The sequence below is a fragment of the Oncorhynchus kisutch genome, linkage group LG10 (assembly GCF_002021735.2).
Source record: "Oncorhynchus kisutch isolate 150728-3 linkage group LG10, Okis_V2, whole genome shotgun sequence".
NCBI classification, from domain to species: Eukaryota; Metazoa; Chordata; class Actinopteri; order Salmoniformes; family Salmonidae; genus Oncorhynchus; species Oncorhynchus kisutch.
In genome coordinates, this window is record NC_034183.2 from 2,016,310 (window position 1) to 2,037,291 (window position 20,982).

Consider the following 20,982-nt stretch of genomic DNA (forward strand, 5'->3'; position numbering starts at 1 on the left):
CAGATTAATTCACTGTATCACAATTCCAGTGGGTCAGAAGTTTACATACACTTAAGTTGACTGTGCCTTTAAACAGCTTGGAAAATTCCAGAAAATGATGTCATGGCTTTAGAAGCTTCTGATAGGCTAATTGACGTCAGTTGGTGTGGATGTATTTCCAGACCAACCTTCAAACTCAGTGTCTCTTTGCTTGACATCATGGGAAAATCAAAAGAAATCAGACAAGACCTCAGAAAAAAAATTGTAGACCTCCACAAGTCTGGTTCATCATTAGGAGCAATTTCCAAACGCCTGAAGATACCATGTTCATCTGTACAAACAATAGTACGCAAGTATAAACACCATGGGACCACACAGCCGTCATAACGCTCAGGAAGGAGATGCATTCTGTCTCCTAGAGATGAATGTACTTTGGTGCGAAAAGTGCAAAAGCAAAGGACCGTGTGAAGATTTTAGAGGAAACAGGTACAAAAGTATCTATATCCACAGTAAAACAAGTCCTATATCCACATAACCTGAAAGGCCACTCAGCAAGGTAGAAGCCACTGCTCCAAAACCGCCATAAAAAAGACAGTTTGCAACTGCACATGGGGACAAAGATTGTACTTTTTGGAGAAATGTCTTCTGGTCTGATGAAACAAAAATAAAAAATGGGGGAGGCTTGCAAGCCGAAGAACACCATCCCAACATCATGTTGTGGGGGTGCTTTGCTGCAGGAGGGACTGGTGCACTTCACAAAATAGATGGCATCATGAGGACGGACAATTATGTTGATATCTCAAGACATCAGTCATCTCAAGACATCTCAAGACATCAGTCTTGGTCGCAAATGGGTCTTCCAAGTGTACTTCCAAAGTTGTGGCAAAATGGCATCAAAGTCAAGGTATTGGAGTGGCCATCACAAAGCCCTGACCTCAATCCTATAGAAAACTTGTGGGCAGAACTGAAAAAGCGTGTGCGAGCAAGAAGGCCTACAAACCTGACTCAGTTACACCAGCTCTGTCAGGAGGAATGGGCCAAAATTCACCCAACCTATTGTGGGAATCTTGTGGAAGGCTACCCGAAACGTTTGACCCACGTTAAACAATTTATAGGCAATGCTACCAAATACTAATTGAGTGTATGTAAACTTCTGACCCACTGGGAATGTGATGAAAGAAATAAAAGCTGAAATAAATCATTCTGGTGATCCTAACTGACCTAAGACAGGACATTTTTACTAGGATTAAATGTCAGGAATAGTGAAAAACTGAGTTTAAATATATTTGGCTAAGATGTATGTAAACCTCCGACTTCAACTGTATATTTACAGACCCAGAATGTGAAATGGTGCTGCTAGCAATAGGCAACATATAGAGGAATTAATAGATCAGTTTACACCCATTATAGAATGAACAGATCAGTTTACCTCCATTATAGAATGAATAGATCAGTTTACCTCCATTATAGAATGAATAGATCAGTTTACCTCCATTATAGAATGAATAGATCAGTTTACATCCATTATAGAATGAATAGATCAGTTTACCTCCATTATAGAATGAATAGATCAGTTTACCTCCATTATAGAATGAATAGATCAGTTTACCTCCATTATAGAATGAATAGATCAGTTTACCTCCATTATAGAATGAATAGATCAGTTTACCTCCATTATAGAATGAATAGATCAGTTTACCTCCATTATAGAATGAATAGATCAGTTACCTCCATTATAGAATGAATAGATCAGTTTACCTCCATTATAGAATGAATAGATCAGTTTACCTCCATTATAGAATGAATAGATCAGTTTACCTCCATTATAGAATGAACAGATCAGTTTACCTCCATTATAGAATGAATAGATCCGTTTACCTCCATTATAGAATGAATAGATCAGTTTACCTCCATTATAGAATTAATAGATCAGTTTACCTCCATTGTAGAATGAATAGATCAGTTTACATCCATTATAGAATGAATAGATCAGTTTACCTCCATTATAGAATGAATAGATCAGTTTACCTCCATTATAGAATGAATAGATCAGTTTACCTCCATTATAGAATGAATAGATCAGTTTACCTCCATTATAGAATGAATAGATCAGTTTACCTCCATTATAGAATGAACAGATCAGTTTACCTCCATTATAGAATGAATAGATCAGTTACCTCCATTATAGAATGAATAGATCAGTTTACCTCCATTATAGAATGAATAGATCAGTTTACCTCCATTATAGAATGAATAGATCAGTTTACCTCCATTATAGAATGAACAGATCAGTTTACCTCCATTATAGAATGAATAGATCCGTTTACCTCCATTATAGAATGAATAGATCAGTTTACCTCCATTATAGAATGAATAGATCAGTTTACCTCCATTATAGAATGAATAGATCAGTTTACCTCCATTATAGAATGAATAGATCAGTTTACCTCCATTATAGAATGAATAGATCCGTTTACACCCATTATAGAATGAACAGATCAGTTTACCTCCATTATAGAATGAACAGATCAGTTTACCTCCATTATAGAATGAACAGATCAGTTTACCTCCATTATAGAATGAATAGATCAGTTACCTCCATTATAGAATGAATAGATCAGTTTACCTCCATTATAGAATGAATAGATCAGTTTACCTCCATTATAGAATGAATAGATCAGTTTACCTCCATTATAGAATGAACAGATCCGTTTACCTCCATTATAGAATGAATAGATCCGTTTACCTCCATTATAGAATGAACAGATCCGTTTACCTCCATTATAGAATGAACAGATCAGTTTACCTCCATTATAGAATGAACAGATCAGTTTACCTCCATTATAGAATGAATAGATCAGTTGACCTCCATTATAGAATGAATAGATCAGTTGACCTCCATTATAGAATGAATAGATCAGTTTACCTCCATTATAGAATGAACAGATCAGTTTACCTCCATTATAGAATGAATAGATCAGTTGACCTCCATTATAGAATGAATAGATCAGTTGACCTCCATTATAGAATGAATAGATCAGTTGACCTCCATTATAGAATGAATAGATCAGTTGACCTCCATTATAGAGTGAACATAATAATAGGCAGTCAGAACCAGGATTGTGTTCATTAGGGCACAACATCAAAACGTTGTAAAACGTTTTGCAACGGAAAATGAAATGATTCTACCTCCATGTTTGCGACCATTGAACATGACCCAGGTTAAATCAGGAAAACTTAAGTATCCATCCCAGAACTTTCTCACTGTTGAATATTACCTTATTTATTATTTTATATACATGTATAATTTTTCCCTCTTTTCTCCCCAATTTCGTGGTATCCAATTGTTAGTAGTTACTATCTTGTCTCATCGCTACAACTCCCGTACGGGCTTGTACCTTGTAGAAGGTCTGAGTCTTCTCTGGCAGTTTCCTGGCGTTCCTCAGGATCTTCTGCACATCAGTCTGTTGATTGGTTGACACACAGGAAGTCAAGCACCTCTCAACCAATCAACATAATCCTTACAGTGAGGCCTTAACACATCTCCAATCATGGTCTTTCATAATTCCACTCGGCTATCAAGAGTCCGATATCTGTACCCGCAGTCGGCTAGCTTCTATTTCTACAGCCCGTTATCTGTACCTGCAGTCCGCTAGCTTCTATTTCCACAGCCCGTTATCTGTACCTGCAGTCGGCTAGCTTCTATTTCTACAGCCCGTTATCTGTACCTGCAGTCGGCTAGCTTCTATTTCTACAGCCCGTTATCTGTACCTGCAGTCGGCTAGCTTATATTTCTACAGCCCGTTATCTGTACCTGCAGTCCCCTAGCTTCTATTTCTACAGCCCGATATCTGTACCTGCAGTCGGCTAGCTTCTATTTCTACAGCCCGTTATCTGTACCTGCACTCGGCTAGCTTCTATTTCTACAGCTCGTTATCTGTACCTGCAGTCGGCTAGCTTCTATTTCTACAGCCCGTTATCTGTACCTGCAGTCGGCTAGCTTCTATTTCTACAGCTCGTTATCTGTACCTGCAGTCGGCTAGCTTCTATTTCTACAGCCCGTTATCTGTACCTGCAGTCCACTAGTTTCTATTTCTACAGCCCGTTATCTGTACCTGCAGTCCGCTAGCTTCTATTTCTACAGCCCGTTATCTGTACCTGCAGTCGGCTAGCTTCTATTTCTACAGCCCGTTATCTGTACCTGCAGTCTGCTAGCTTCTATTTCTACAGCCCGTTATCTGTACCTGCAGTCGCCTAGCTTCTATTTCTACAGCTCGTTATCTGTACCTGCAGTCGGCTAGCTTCTATTTCTACAGCCCGTTATCTGTACCTGCAGTCCGATAGCTTCTATTTCTACAGCCCGTTATCTGTACCTGCAGTCGCCTAGCTTCTATTTCTACAGCTCGTTATCTGTACCTGCAGTCGGCTAGCTTCTATTTCTACAGCTCGTTATCTGTACCTGCAGTCCCCTAGCTTCTATTTCTACAGCCCGTTATCTGTACCTGCAGTCCGCTAGCTTCTATTTCTACAGCTCGTTATCTGTACCTGCAGTCGGCTAGCTTCTATTTCTACAGCTCGTTATCTGTACCTGCAGTCCGCTAGCTTCTATTTCTACAGCTCGTTATCTGTACCTGCAGTCCGCTAGCTTCTATTTCTACAGCTGGTTATCTGTACCTGCAGTCGGCTAGCTTCTATTTCTACAGCTCGTTATCTGTACCTGCAGTCCGCTAGCTTCTATTTCTACAGCTCGTTATCTGTACCTGCAGTCCCCTAGCTTCTATTTCTACAGCCCGTTATCTGTACCTGCAGTCCGCTAGCTTCTATTTCTACAGCTCGTTATCTGTACCTGCAGTCCGCTAGCTTCTATTTCTACAGCTCGTTATCTGTACCTGCAGTCCGCTAGCTTCTATTTCTACAGCTCGTTATCTGTACCTGCAGTCCGCTAGCTTTTATTTCTACAGCCCGTTATCTGTACCTGCAGTCCGCTAGCTTTGATCCAGACAGTGACGTTCTGAGCGTAGCTGCGTTTGATCTTAGGCTGCAGAGGGAAAGGACTCTTACTGTCATCCTCCCCGTACGGGTTCTCAGCTGCATCTGAAAGAGAGAGAGGTTAAAAGGTCAGAAAATCAAGCTACCATTGTCAGCTGGTAGATCTCTGGACAGGGGGGATAATTAACCGTTTGATTAGCTACCTGATATAGGTCCTAGCTGAGACACCTTGCCCAGCCAGGGTAAAGGCTCAGGTCCAGGCTCAAACAGAGACATCATCAGATTAGACTTCTTCTTGCTGTCTGCCTGGGAGTACAGCATACCATACCACTCTGGGCTACAGAGACAAAATGTTACAAATAGTAAACAATTACAGAGAGTCATTTCCCCAGATTTGAAACCTTTATTCCACGTTTCAAAGAGCTCTCTGATGAGGATAGGCTACCCGTCCTGTTGGGGGAGGACACAGAGAGACCTCTCTGATGAGGATAGGCTACCCGTCCTGTTGGGGGAGGACGCAGAGAGACCTCTCTGATGAGGATAGGCTACCCGTCCTGTTGGGGGAGGACGCAGAGAGACCTCTCTGATGAGGATAGGCTACCCGTCCTGTTGGGGGAGGACGCAGAGAGACCTCTCTGATGAGGATAGGCTACCCGTCCTGTTGGGGGAGGACGCAGAGAGACCTCTCTGATGAGGATAGGCTACCCGTCCTGTTGGGGGAGGACGCAGAGAGACCTCTCTGATGAGGATAGGCTACCCGTCCTGTTGGGGGAGGACGCAGAGAGACCTCTCTGATGAGGATAGGCTACCCGTCCTGTTGGGGGAGGACGCAGAGAGACCTCTCTGATGAGGATAGGCTACCCGTCCTGTTGGGGGAGGACGCAGAGAGAGCTCTCTGATGAGGATAGGCTACCCGTCCTGTTGGGGGAGGACGCAGAGAGAGCTCTCTGATGAGGATAGGCTACCCGTCCTGTTGGGGGATGACGCAGAGAGACCTCTCTGATGAGGATAGGCTACCCGTCCTGTTGGGGGAGGACACAGAGAGACCTCTCTGATGAGGATAGGCTACCCGTCCTGTTGGGGGAGGACGCAGAGAGACCTCTCTGATGAGGATAGGCTACCCGTCCTGTTGGGGGAGGACGCAGAGAGAGCTCTCTGATGAGGATAGGCTACCCGTCCTGTTGGGGGAGGACGCAGAGAGACCTCTCTGATGAGGATAGGCTACCCGTCCTGTTGGGGGAGGACGCAGAGAGACCTCTCTGATGAGGATAGGCTACCCGTCCTGTTGGGGGAGGACGCAGAGAGACCTCTCTGATGAGGATAGGCTACCCGTCCTGTTGGGGGAGGACGCAGAGAGAGCTCTCTGATGAGGATAGGCTACCCGTCCTGTTGGGGGAGGACGCAGAGAGACCTCTCTGATGAGGATAGGCTACCCGTCCTGTTGGGGGAGGACGCAGAGAGAGCTCTCTGATGAGGATAGGCTACCCGTCCTGTTGGGGGAAGATACAGAGAGACCTCTCTGATGAGGATAGGCTACCCGTCCTGTTGGGGGAGGACGCAGAGAGACCTCTCTGATGAGGATAGGCTACCCGTCCTGTTGGGGGAGGACACAGAGAGACCTCTCTGATGAGGATAGGCTACCCGTCCTGTTGGGGGAGGACACAGAGAGACCTCTCTGATGAGGATAGGCTACCCGTCCTGTTGGGGGAGGACACAGAGAGACCTCTCTGATGAGGATAGGCTACCCGTCCTGTTGGGGGAGGACGCAGAGAGACCTCTCTGATGAGGATAGGCTACCCGTCCTGTTGGGGGAGGACACAGAGAGACCTCTCTGATGAGGATAGGCTACCCGTCCTGTTGGGGGAGGACGCAGAGAGACCTCTCTGATGAGGATAGGCTACCCGTCCTGTTGGGGGAGGACACAGAGAGACCTCTCTGATGAGGATAGGCTACCCGTCCTGTTGGGGGAGGACACAGAGAGACCTCTCTGATGAGGATAGGCTACCCGTCCTGTTGGGGGAGGACGCAGAGAGACCTCTCTGATGAGGATAGGCTACCCGTCCTGTTGGGGGAGGACACAGAGAGACCTCTCTGATGAGGATAGGCTACCCGTCCTGTTGGGGGAGGACACAGAGAGACCTCTCTGATGAGGATAGGCTACCCGTCCTGTTGGGGGAGGACACAGAGAGACCTCTCTGATGAGGATAGGCTACCCGTCCTGTTGGGGGAGGACACAGAGAGACCTCTCTGATGAGGATAGGCTACCCGTCCTGTTGGGGGAGGACGCAGAGAGACCTCTCTGATGAGGATAGGCTACCCGTCCTGTTGGGGGAGGACACAGAGAGACCTCTCTGATGAGGATAGGCTACCCGTCCTGTTGGGGGAGGACACAGAGAGACCTCTCTGATGAGGATAGGCTACCCGTCCTGTTGGGGGAGGACACAGAGAGACCTCTCTGATGAGGATAGGCTACCCGTCCTGTTGGGGGAGGACGCAGAGAGACCTCTCTGATGAGGATAGGCTACCCGTCCTGTTGGGGGAGGACGCAGAGAGACCTCTCTGATGAGGATAGGCTACCCGTCCTGTTGGGGGAGGACACAGAGAGACCTCTCTGATGAGGATAGGCTACCCGTCCTGTTGGGGGAGGACGCAGAGAGACCTCTCTGATGAGGATAGGCTACCCGTCCTGTTGGGGGAGGACACAGAGAGACCTCTCTGATGAGGATAGGCTACCCGTCCTGTTGGGGGAGGACGCAGAGAGAGCTCTCTGATGAGGATAGGCTACCCGTCCTGTTGGGGGAGGACGCAGAGAGACCTCTCTGATGAGGATAGGCTACCCGTCCTGTTGGGGGAGGACACAGAGAGACCTCTCTGATGAGGATAGGCTACCCGTCCTGTTGGGGGAGAACACAGAGAGACCTCTCTGATGAGGATAGGCTACCCGTCCTGTTGGGGGAGGACACAGAGAGACCTCTCTGATGAGGATAGGCTACCCGTCCTGTTGGGGGAGGACGCAGAGAGCTGTGGGTTGGCAGCGCACTACATTACTGCCTGCCATAAGATGAGGGACAGTGTCTGACAGACCAATGAACCTGCACATGTCCTCTACTGTATGCTTATTGTTATTGTTCAATGTGTTGGTTATTTTGATCCTGGGTTATTTTTGTTACTATTGTGCCGTTTAAAATAATAAGAATCAAATTGAATTGACAGAGAAAAGAATAAAACATTAATATCCCAGAGACACCATGCCCTCTATAACCTCTATAACAAGCTATACGTTATGAACCTTTATAATGTGTTATAACAGAACATAGTACTATCTTACCCCAGCTGCACCAGCGCCACCATGCCTTCTACCTTCAGACTGCCATGGAGTAGGACACAGAAGTTGGGGACCTTCCCTGCCTGCTGGTTGGCTGATGTCTCCTCCTCTGGCTCCTCTGTGGTTCCTGGACCCACATCATCCACCTCTGGAACCAAGAACACAACAATAAACTCATTAGAACACTCTTTTAGAACATTAGAACAGTCTTTTAGAACACTCATTTAAACCATTAGAACATTCATTTAGAACAATAGAACAGTCTTTTAGAACACTCATTTAAACCATTAGAACATTCATTTAGAACATTAAAACAGTCTTTTAGAACACTCATTTAAACCATTAGAACATTCATTTAGAACAATAGAACAGTCTTTTAGAACACTCATTTAGAACATTAGAACAGTCTTTTAGAACACTCATTTAGAACATTAAAACAGTCTTTTAGAACACTCATTTAAACCATTAGAACATTCATTTAGAACAATAGAACAGTCTTTTAGAACACTCATTTAGAACATTAGAACAGTCTTTTAGAACACTCATTTAAACTGCACTGAGGCTAGGTAAGGTCTAGGTAAGGTCTTCGAAAGCCAAGTCAACAAACAGGTCACTGACCATCTCGAATCCCACCGTACCTTCTCCGCTGTGCAATCTGGTTTCCGAGCCGGTCATGGGTGCACCTCAGCCACACTCAAGGTACTAAACGACATCATAACCGCCATCGATAAAAGACAGTACTGTGCAGCCGTCTTCATCGACCTCGCCAAGGCTTTCGACTCTGTCAATCACCATATTCTTAACGGCAGACTCAGTAGCCTCGGTTTTTCGGATGACTGCCTTGCCTGGTTCACCAATTACTTTGCAGACAGAGTTCAGTGTGTCAAATCGGAGGGCATGCTGTCCGGTCCTCTGGCAGTCTCTATGGGGGTGCCACAGGGTTCAATTCTCGGGCCGACTCTTTTCTCTGTGTATATCAATGATGTTGCTCTTGCTGCGGGCGATTCCCTGATCCACCTCTACGCAGACGACACCATTCTATATACTTTCGGCCCGTCTTTGGACACTGTGCTATCTAACCTCCAAACAAGCTTCAATGCCATACAACACTCCTTCCGTGGCCTCCAACTGCTCTTAAACGCTAGTAAAACCAAATGCATGCTTTTCAACCGGTCGCTGCCTGCACCTGCATGCCCGACTAGCATCACCACCCCGGATGGTTCCGACCTAGAATATGTGGACGTCTATAAGTACCTAGGTGTCTGGCTAGACTGCAAACTCTCCTTCCAGACTCATATCAAACATCTCCAATCGAAAATCAAATCAAGAGTCGGCTTTCTATTCCGCAACAAAGCCGCCTTCACTCAAGCCGCCAAGCTTACCCTAGTAAAACTGACTATCCTACCGATCCTCGACTTCGGCGATGTCATCTACAAAATGGCTTCCAACACTCTACTCAGCAAACTGGATGCAGTCTATCACAGTGCCATCCGTTTTGTCACTAAAGCACCTTATACTACCCACCACTGCGACTTGTATGCTCTAGTCGGCTGGCCCTCGCTACATATTCGTCGCCAGACCCACTGGCTCCAGGTCATCTACAAGTCTATGCTAGGTAAAGCTCCGCCTTATCTCAGCTCACTGGTCACGATGGCAACACCCATCCGTAGCACGCGCTCCAGCAGGTGTATCTCACTGATCATCCCTAAAGCCAACACCTCATTTGGCCGCCTTTCGTTCCAGTACTCTGCTGCCTGTGACTGGAACGAATTGCAAAAATCGCTGAAGTTGGAGACTTTTATCTCCCTCACCAACTTCAAACATCAGCTATCTGAGCAGCTAACCGATCGCTGCAGCTGTACATAGTCTATTGGTAAATAGCCCACCCTTTTCACCTACCTCATCCCCGTACTGTTTTTATTTATTTACTTTTCTGCTCTTCTGCACACCAATATCCCTACCTGTACATGACCATCTGATCTTTTATCACTCCAGTGTTAATCTGCAAAATTGTAATTATTTGCCTACCTCCTCATGCCTTTTGCACACTTTGTATATAGACCCCCCCTTCGTTTTCTACTGTGTTATTGACTTGTTAATTGTTTACTCCATGTGTAACTCTTTGTTGTATGCTCACACTGCTATGCTTTATCTTGGCCAGGTCGCAGTTGCAAATGAGAACTTGTTCTCAACTAGCCTACCTGGTTAAATAAAGGTGAAATAAAAAAATAAAAAATAAAATAAACCATTAGAACATTCATTTAGAACAATAGAACAGTCTTTTAGAACACTCATTTAGAACATTAAAACAGTCTTTTAGAACATTCATTTAGAACATTAGAACAGTCTTTTAGAACATTCATTTAGAACATTAAAACAGTATTTTAGAACACTCATTTAAACCATTAGAACATTCATTTAGAACATTAGAACAGTCTTTTAGAACACTCATTTAGAACATTAGAACAGTCTTTTAGAACATTCATTTAGAACATTAGAACAGTCTTTTAGAACATTCATTTAGAACATTAGAACAGTCTTTTAGAACACTCATTTAGAACATTAGAACAGTCTTTTAGAACATTCATTTAGAACATTAGAACAGTCTTAGAACACTCATTTAGAACATTAGAACAGTCTTTTAGAACATTCATTTAGAACATTAGAACAGTCTTTTAGAACACTCATTTAGAACATTAGAACAGTCTTTTAGAACATTCATTTAGAACATTAGAACAGTCTTTTAGAACATTCATTTAGAACATTAGAACAGTCTTTTAGAACATTCATTTAGAACATTAGAACAGTCTTTTAGAACACTCATTTAAACCATTAGAACATTAATTTAGAACATTAAAACAGTCTTTTAGAACACTCATTTAAACCATTAGAACATTCATTTAGAACATTAGAACAGTCTTTTAGAACACTCATTTAGAACATTAGAACAGTCTTTTAGAACATTCATTTAGAACATTAGAACAGTCTTTTAGAACACTCATTTAGAACATTAAAACAGTCTTTTAGAACACTCATTTAGAACATTAAAACAGTCTTTTAGAACATTCATTTAGAACATTAGAACAGTCTTTTAGAACATTCATTTAGAACATTAGAACAGTCTTTTAGAACATTCATTTAGAACATTAGAACAGTCTTTTAGAACACTCATTTAGAACATTAAAACAGTCTTTTAGAACACTCATTTAGAACATTAGAACAGTCTTTTAGAACACTCATTTAGAACATTAAAACAGTCTTTTAGAACATTCATTTAGAACATTAGAACAGTCTTTTAGAACATTAGAACAGTCTTTTAGAACATTCATTTAGAACATTAGAACAGTCTTTTAGAACATTCATTTAGAACATTAGAACAGTCTTTTAGAACACTCATTTAGAACATTAGAACAGTCTTTTAGAACAATAGAACAGTCTTTTAGAACACTCATTTAGAACATGTTATACTATATAACTATGTTAGAACATTCCAACACTAATTCAGAAGGATATTCTAGAAGGTTAGAACACCATGTTGGTATTAGTTAGAAGCAGTAACTAACCTTTATTGACAACGATAGGCAGGACCAGGTGTCTGGACATGACAGGAGGACTGGAGATGTCTCCTATCTCTATGAAACCAACTATCTCCAGATCTGGAACACAGTTTGGTACTTAGTTATACTTGATGTATACATTGGCAGCTTGAAGTGGAATGGCAGTATACACAACATGCAATAATACATCTAAATCAATCAACTGTGATAGTTCATCAAGTCATCAAGAACATGTGAAAGTCCGTAAGAGAGAGTTGAACACAGTTGAAGTGAAGGAGATGAAGTCAGGTGACTGGGATGGTAGAGAACATACAGCGCCTAGAGTCTGCAAACCTCTTGAACTTCTGTTTATATTTTGTTGTGACAGTGACTCAGAGTTTCATGCATTTAAATAAGGACTTTTGCCACTAATCTACACACCAAAAACACAAAACTGAAATGTCATAATTGGATCATTCTCAACCTCCCCTTAGATGACACTTGGTGGAAGCATCTTGGGTCAGCCATTAGCTGTGAGCCTGCTGGGATAGGTCGCTACCAACTTTGCACAGCTAGATTATATTTGTATTATATTTGACCATTATTTTTTACAAAACTGTTCAAGCTCTGGCAAGTTTCTTGGGAAGCATTGATGGACAGCAAACTTTAAGTCATGACACAAATGTTTGATTGGATTGAGGTCAGAGCTCTGATTGGGTCACTCCACTGACTGGATTGAGGTCAGAGCTCTGATTGGGTCACTCCACTGACTGGATTGAGGTCAGAGCTCTGATTGGGTCACTCCACTGACTGGATTGAGGTCAGAGCTCTGACTGGGCTACTCCATCATTTAGAGTCTGTTAGGTACTGTATGATAGGATCATTTAGATAATCTGTTAGGTACCTGTGAGGATGTGTCGGGGCATAGGGTCGATTTAGAGAGTCTGTTAGGTACCTGTGAGGATGTGTCGGGGCATAGGGTCGATTTAGAGAGTCTGTTAGGTACCTGTGAGGATGTGTCGGGGCAAAGGGTCGATTTAGAGAGTGTTAGGTACCTGTGAGGATGTGTCGGGGCATAGGGTCGATTTAGAGACTCTGTTAGGTACCTGTGAGGATGTGTCGGGGCATAGGGTCGATTTAGAGAGTCTGTTAGGTACCTGTGAGGATGTGTCGGGGCATAGGGTCGATTTCCTCATCCAGGAACACAGGCTCAGGTCTGGGGAACACCTGGACATCAGATGCCAGGTTCCCACAACGCAGTACAGCAGGGAACGGGGAGTAGACCTCATCTATCAGACGTCTGTATCACACACACACACAGTGTGTAAAACAACAACAACACACACACAGCGCAGCATGGAAGGGGCAGTAGACCTCATCTATCAGACTCCTGGACAGACAGATCAGTATGACCATTAAGGAGAAACAAGACACAAGCTGAGAGAAAGAAGGAGCTAGGGTTGTGACGTTCATGGAATTTGGGATGACAGTTATTGGCCAGCCAAATGACTGCAGTCACTGTAATAACTGTTCGAATACCAATATATATATATTTTTTTACACACATTTTCTCTTCACCTATAGAAGTACCCATAGAAGCAAAGCAGGAAGTAAAGCAGGAAGTGAACCCATGAAAATGTGCTGTGATTTGTTGATTCAACTCAACTGACAATACAAACAAACAAAAAAACATTCCATTTGCACGAGACAAATCAATTAACATAATTTGAGTGAACATTCTACATTACCATGGAAATGATTGCATCACAATACCAGGCAGCCATTGTCGAGTGTAACCATGACAAATCCCCAGGGTTAGAGGTTCCAAGCCTGTTCTATTCATTCTATTTCTGTGTGTGTTGCTGCTGCAAAGATTAGTTTGCTACAACACCTTGCTTGTTTCAACATGGAGCAACAAGAGGAAATCACGGTGTTAACCCATTAACGGTCTAAGCCGGGGAAAGGGTTCTACTGAGCTATATTGAATTATTTTAAGGACAAACCAAGAATCATTTAGCTATTTGATGTTGAATTTTAAGGTCCACTCGAAGTATCAAAAAATTATATCAACTATCAACTACGAACTTCCATAGACTAAAGTTCGTAGGTCAAATCATAGACTAAAGTTCGTAGGTCAAATCATTGACAGTACAGACCATTTTGTGACGTCTCCTGGTCTGACAAACGCCGCTCTGGTTCTGTCACCTTTCACTGCAGATGCGGAAGTGCGAGATCGGCGGATGTGGTGGATAGATCTCTCTCTCCATCTTAACCTGACAGATTATTAATGTGGATGTGGTGGATAGATCTCTCTCTCCATCTTAACCTGACAGATTATTAATGTGGATGTGGTGGATAGATCTCTCTCTCCATCTTAACCTGACAGATTATTAATGTGGATGTGGTGGATAGATCTCTCTCTCCATTGACTCTAGTTAAGAATCCATGTTCCCACAGAAACTGACCCAATGGAATGAATGCGCCGGCCTTCCCATCTTCAGTCAGCTGTACGTCCCACAAACCCTTTTTTTTGGGACTGTTATTTCACTTTCATGACGATCTTCATCTATAACAGTCGGTTACACAGTTACACGGTAATTGTGCCAACCAAAGACCTAGCCAGGTCCCAGAGGAAGGCCAGGCTCTTGTGTTGTTTCCACTAGTTCAGATTTAGCTTCCACCCTGAGAAGTAACATGCAGAGTTTGACGGAAGGTTCTGGGTTGACATACGCACCCGAACATGGACTGGACACTCTTCAGACAGAGCTGGCCTTCCATAGTGAAGATCTGTCCGTCTCCTCCGTTCAGCTGGAGCAGCTGCTCCAGGTTATGCATCGTGTCTGTCATCTGTAACTATAGAGCAACAGGGGATATAGTGGAGAGTCCAGTGGTCAGGTAGCGAACAGAACATCAGGTAGAATCAGCGAGCAAGCAGTTTGCTATGACCAACTAACTACACCAACTAACTACACCAACTAACTACACCCACTAACTACACCAACTAACTACACCCACTAACAACACCCACTAACTACACCCACTAACTACACCCACTAACTACACCCACTAACAACACCCACTAACAACACCCACTAACAATACCCACTAACTACACCCACTAACAACACCCACTAACTACACCAACTACACCCACTAACTACACCCACTAACTACACCAACTAACACCCACTAACAACACCCACTAACTACACCCACTAACAACACCCACTAACTACACCCACTAACAACACCAACTACACCCACTAACAACACCCACTAACAACACCCACTAACACCCACTAACAACACCCACTAACTACACCCACTAACAACACCCACTAACTACACCCACTAACACCACCTACTAACAACACCCACTAACAACACCTACTAACTACACCCACTAACTACACCCACTAACTACACCCACTAACAACACCCACTAACTACACCCACTAACAACACCCACTAACTACACCCACTAACAACACCCACTAACAACACCCACTAACTACACCAACTAACAACACCCACTAACTACACCCACTAACTACACCCACTAACAACACCCACTAACTACACCCACTAACAACACCCACTAACAACACCCACTAACTACACCCACTGACTACACCCACTAACTACACCCACTAACAACACCCACTAACAACACCCACTAACTACACCCACTAACAACACCCACTAACAACACCCACTAACAACACCCACTAACTACACCCACTAACTACACCCACTAACAACACCCACTAACTACACCCACTAACAACACCCACTAACACCCACTAACTACACCCACTAACTACACCCACTAACTACACCCACTAACTACACCCACTAACAACACCCACTAACAACACCCACTAACAACACCCACTAACTACACCCACTAACTACACCCACTAACTACACCCACTAACTACACCCACTAACAACACCCACTAACAACACCCACTAACAACACCCACTAACTACACCCACTAACTACACCCACTAACTACACCCACTAACAACACCCACTAACTACACCCACTAACTACACCCACTAACTACACCCACTAACTACACCCACTAACAACACCCACTAACAACACCCACTAACAACACCCACTAACAACACCCACTAACTACACCCACTGACTACACCCACTAACTACACCCACTGACTACACCCACTAACAACACCCACTAACAACACCCACTAACTACACCCACTAACTACACCCACTGACTACACCCACTAACTACACCCACTAACTACACCCACTAACTACACCCACTAACTACACCCACTGACTACACCCACTAACTACACCCACTAACTACACCCACTAACTACACCCACTAACTACACCCACTAACTACACCCACTAACAACACCCACTAACAACACCCACTAACTACACCCACTAACTACACCCACTGACTACACCCACTGACTACACCCACTAACTACACCCACTGACTACACCCACTAACTACACCCACTAACTACACCAACTAACTACACAAATAATATAGAAAAAATGGATTTATATTAAGATGCAAAGTGGAAAGCTGCGTCATTCTTGTTTGGAACAATCTGTTGACTGGGTGCTGATTGGTCAATAGGTGCAGAGTGAATCTGGAGGAACTGCCTGGTTGAGTGACAGGGGGCGGGGCTTGCTGTGTGTGGGATTGGGATTGGCCAAAAGAGATGGAGAGAGAACTTCCTCAACTTGACCAATCAACCTAAATGTTTTTTTTTTTCTAAACTAGCGTTACAAACAGAGATATGGATATTGCCCATATCAAGTCCTCAATTTTGATAAAAATCGAATTAACCGTGCAGCCCTACCAGTCACCTTGCCAACACACAGTAGCAGATAGTTGTTTAATAGTGCATCTGCTTGTTGTCTAAGATGTACAGGCGCAACACTAGCCCCTATATCTAGCTACTGCCCTTAACTAACCTTACAAATAAACAACCAGGAGCAACACTAGCCCCTATATCTAGCTACTGCCATTAACTAACCTTACAAATAAACAACCAGGAGCAACACTAGCCCCTATATCTAGCTACTGCCCTTAACTAACCTTATAAATAAACAACCAGGAGCAACACTAGCCCCTATATCTAGCTACTGCCCTTAACTAACCTTATAAATAAACAACCAGGAGCAACACTAGCCCCTATATCTAGCTACTGTCGTCTACTAACCTTACAAATAAACAACCAGGAGCAACACTAGCCCCTATATCTAGCTACTGTCGTCTACTAACCTTACAAATAAACAACCAGGAGCAACACTAGCCCCTATATCTAGCTACTGCCCTTAACTAACCTTACAAATAAACAACCAGGAGCAACACTAGCCCCTATATCTAGCTACTGTCGTCTACTAACCTTACAAATAAACAACCAGGAGCAACACTAGCCCCTATATCTAGCTACTGCCCTTAACTAACCTTACAAATAAACAACCAGGAGCAACACTAGCCCCTATATCTAGCCACTGCCCTTAACTAACCTTACAAATAAACAACCAGGAGCAACACTAGCCCCTATATCTAGCTACTGCCCTTAACTAACCTTACAAATAAACAACCAGGAGCAACACTAGCCCCTATATCTAGCTACTGTCGTCTACTAACCTTACAAATAAACAACCAGGAGCAACACTAGCCCCTATATCTAGCCACTGCCCTTAACTAACCTTACAAATAAACAACCAGGAGCAACACTAGCCCCTATATCTAGCTACTGCCCTTAACTAACCTTACAAATAAACAACCAGGAGCAACACTAGCCCCTATATCTAGCTACTGTCGTCTACTAACCTTACAAATAAACAACCAGGAGCAACACTAGCCCCTATATCTAGCTATTGTCGTCTACTAACCTTACAAATAAACAACCAGGAGCAACACTAGCCCCTATATCTAGCTACTGCCCTTAACTAACCTTACAAATAAACAACCAGGAGCAACACTAGCCCCTATATCTAGCTACTGTCGTCTACTAACCTTACAAATAAACAACCAGGAGCAACACTAGCCCCTATATCTAGCTACTGTCGTCTACTAACCTTACAAATAAACAACCAGGAGCAACACTAGCCCCTATATCTAGCCACTGCCCTTAACTAACCTTACAAATAAACAACCAGGAGCAACACTAGCCCCTATATCTAGCTACTGTCGTCTACTAACCTTACAAATAAACAACCAGGAGCAACACTAGCCCCTATATCTAGCTACTGCCCTTAACTAACCTTACAAATAAACAACCAGGAGCAACACTAGCCCCTATATCTAGCCACTGCCCTTAACTAACCTTACAAATAAACAACCAGGAGCAACACTAGCCCCTATATCTAGCTACTGTCGTCTACTAACCTTACAAATAAACAACCAGGAGCAACACTAGCCCCTATATCTAGCCACTGCCCTTAACTAACCTTACAAATAAACAACCAGGAGCAACACTAGCCCCTATATCTAGCTACTGTCGTCTACTAACCTTACAAATAAACAACCAGGAGCAACACTAGCCCCTATATCTAGCTACTGCCCTTAACTAACCTTACAAATAAACAACCAGGAGCAACACTAGCCCCTATATCTAGCTACTGCCCTTAACTAACCTTACAAATAAACAACCAGGAGCTACACTAGCCCCTATATCTAGCTACTGTCGTCTACTAACCTTACAAATAAACAACCAGCTGTGATCAGGTCTATAAGGACAATCAGTAGCTATTCAGAGTAGTGCTGTCGTACCTCCTCTGCGTTAGCGATGCACATGATGAACAGCTTGGCAGGGAAAGGGAAGGGCAGGGGGAACTTCTTATCCTCCGGTCGTCCTTTCAGAGTCTGTAGGGAGTGTCTCAGAGAGCCTTTACCGATCCCCAGAGAGCCGTCTGTTACCAACACCACCTGTAGGCCACCAGATCAATAATCAATCTAATAGTCTGTAGGGAGTGTCTCAGAGAGCCTTTACCGATCCCCAGAGAGCCGTCTGTTACCAACACCACCTGTAGGCCACCAGATCAATAATCAATCTAATAGTCTGTAGGGAGTGTCTCAGAGAGCACCACCTGGTGGCCACCAGATCAATAATCAATAATCAATCTAATAGTCTGTAGGGAAAGTATCAGAGAGCACCACCTGGTGGCCATGAGAAAAACTGCAGCCATATTCACCAACATTCACCTGCATTTAACATTTTAGCAATTTATCAGACACTCTTATCCAGAGTGACTTACAGTCAGTACATTCATCTTCAGATAGCTAGGTGGACCAGTCATAGTCAGTACATTCATCTCCAGATAGCTAGGTGGACAGTACATTCATCTTCAGATAGCTAGGTGGACCAGTCATAGTCAGTACATTCATCTCCAGATAGCTAGGTGGACCAGTCATAGTCAGTACATTCATCTCCAGATAGCTAGGTGGACCAGTCATAGTCAGTACATTCATCTTCAGATAGCTAGGTGGACCAGTCATAGTCAGTACATTCATCTTCAGGTAGCTAGGTGGACCAGTCATAGTCAGTACATTCATCTTCAGGTAGCTAGGTGGACCAGTCATAGTTAGTACATTCATCTCCAGATAGCTAGGTGGACCAGTCATAGTCAGTACATTCATCTCCAGATAGCTAGGTGGACCAGTCATAGTCAGTCCATTCATCTCCAGATAGCTAGGTGGACCAGTCATAGTCAGTACATTCATCTTCAGATAGCTAGGTGGAGCAGTCATAGTCAGTACATTCATCTTCAGATAGCTAGGTGGACAGTACATTCATCTTCAGATAGCTAGGTGGACCAGTCATAATCAGTACATTCATATTCAGGTAGCTAGGTGGACCAGTCATAGTTAGTACATTCATCTTCAGATAGCTAGATGGACCAGTCATAGTCAGTACATTCATCTTCAGATAGCTAGGTGGACCAGTCATAGTTAGTACATTCATCTTCAGATAGCTGGGTGGACCAGTCATAGTCAGTACATCTTCAGACAGCTAGATGGGACAACCACATGTCAGAGTAAGTCAGTGCTGTCAGGAAACATCAAGGTCAGGGGTCACTGAGACCAGAAAAATCTAGGGTTATCTAGATAAATGAACCATGGTGTTACAACTCCTAGGTGTATGGGTTAAACCACGGGGTCAATAATGAGCAATGCATTTAGTAAACGTAGGCTATTATTTGACGATGAACATTGGGAGACGTAAAAAAGGTTTCGATAATTAATTTGATTAATTGGTTTTAGAGTAGAGTACCTGTGTGGGACAGGTGTGGCCCAACTCCTGCTGTTTACTACCTGGATAGAGTATGGGACCACCATGGTTTAATATAGTACCTGTGTATGGTACCATCATGGTTTGATATAGTATCTGTGTGGGACCATCATGGTTTGATATAGTACCTGTGTGGGACCACCATGGTTTGATATAGTACCTGTGTGGGACCATCATGGTTTGATATAGTATCTGTGTGGGACCATCATGGTTTGATATAGTACCTGTGTGGGACCACCATGGTTTGATATAGTACCTGTGTATGGTACCATCATGGTTTGATATAGTACCTGTGTGGGACAGGCGTGGCCCCACTCCTGCTGCACCACGTTGCTGACTCCGTGTAAAGCTGACTCCAGACACGTCTTGTCATAGTCCTCCAGGTTGCTCAGGGCTTCCTGCACAGGAGAGCAGAGGAGTGTTACCTTGGCTACATTACCCTGGCTGCACCGAACATTACCCTTGCTGCACAGAACATTACCCTGGCTGCATTACCCTTGCTGCACAGAACATTACCCTGGCTGCATTACCCTGGCTGCACAGACCATTACCCTGGCTGCACAGACCATTACCCTTGCTGCACAGAACATTACCCTGGCGGCATTACCCTGGCTGCACCGAACATTACCCTGGCGGCATTACCCTGTCTGCACAGAACATTACCCTGGCTGCATTACCCTGGCTGCACAGACCATTACCCTGGCTGCACAGACCATTACCCTAGCTTCACAGAACATTACCCTGGCTGCACAGAACATTACCCTGGCTGCATTACCCTGTCTGCACAGAACATTACCCTGGCTGCACACTTCATCAGATCTGAAACATTGGACAGGCATAACCAATGTCTAAAA

At 43.9% G+C, this 20,982-nt stretch overlaps 1 protein-coding gene across 1 annotated transcript in view; it reads right to left on the reverse strand.

The window, feature by feature from the left end:
• Positions 1–20,982, reverse strand: part of ints14 (integrator complex subunit 14) — a 34,024-nt gene that overhangs the window by 1,547 nt on the left and 11,495 nt on the right. The window contains exons 3-11 of the mRNA XM_031832880.1: positions 20,419–20,526; positions 18,610–18,765; positions 14,564–14,682; positions 12,987–13,129; positions 11,857–11,949; positions 8,297–8,441; positions 5,172–5,305; positions 4,955–5,073; positions 3,378–3,443 (exon numbers count right to left, since the gene is read on the reverse strand). Of these exons, the coding sequence (XP_031688740.1) occupies positions 3,378–3,443; positions 4,955–5,073; positions 5,172–5,305; positions 8,297–8,441; positions 11,857–11,949; positions 12,987–13,129; positions 14,564–14,682; positions 18,610–18,765; positions 20,419–20,526 (1,083 nt within the window). The remainder of the gene's footprint in view (positions 1–3,377; positions 3,444–4,954; positions 5,074–5,171; positions 5,306–8,296; positions 8,442–11,856; positions 11,950–12,986; positions 13,130–14,563; positions 14,683–18,609; positions 18,766–20,418; positions 20,527–20,982) is intronic.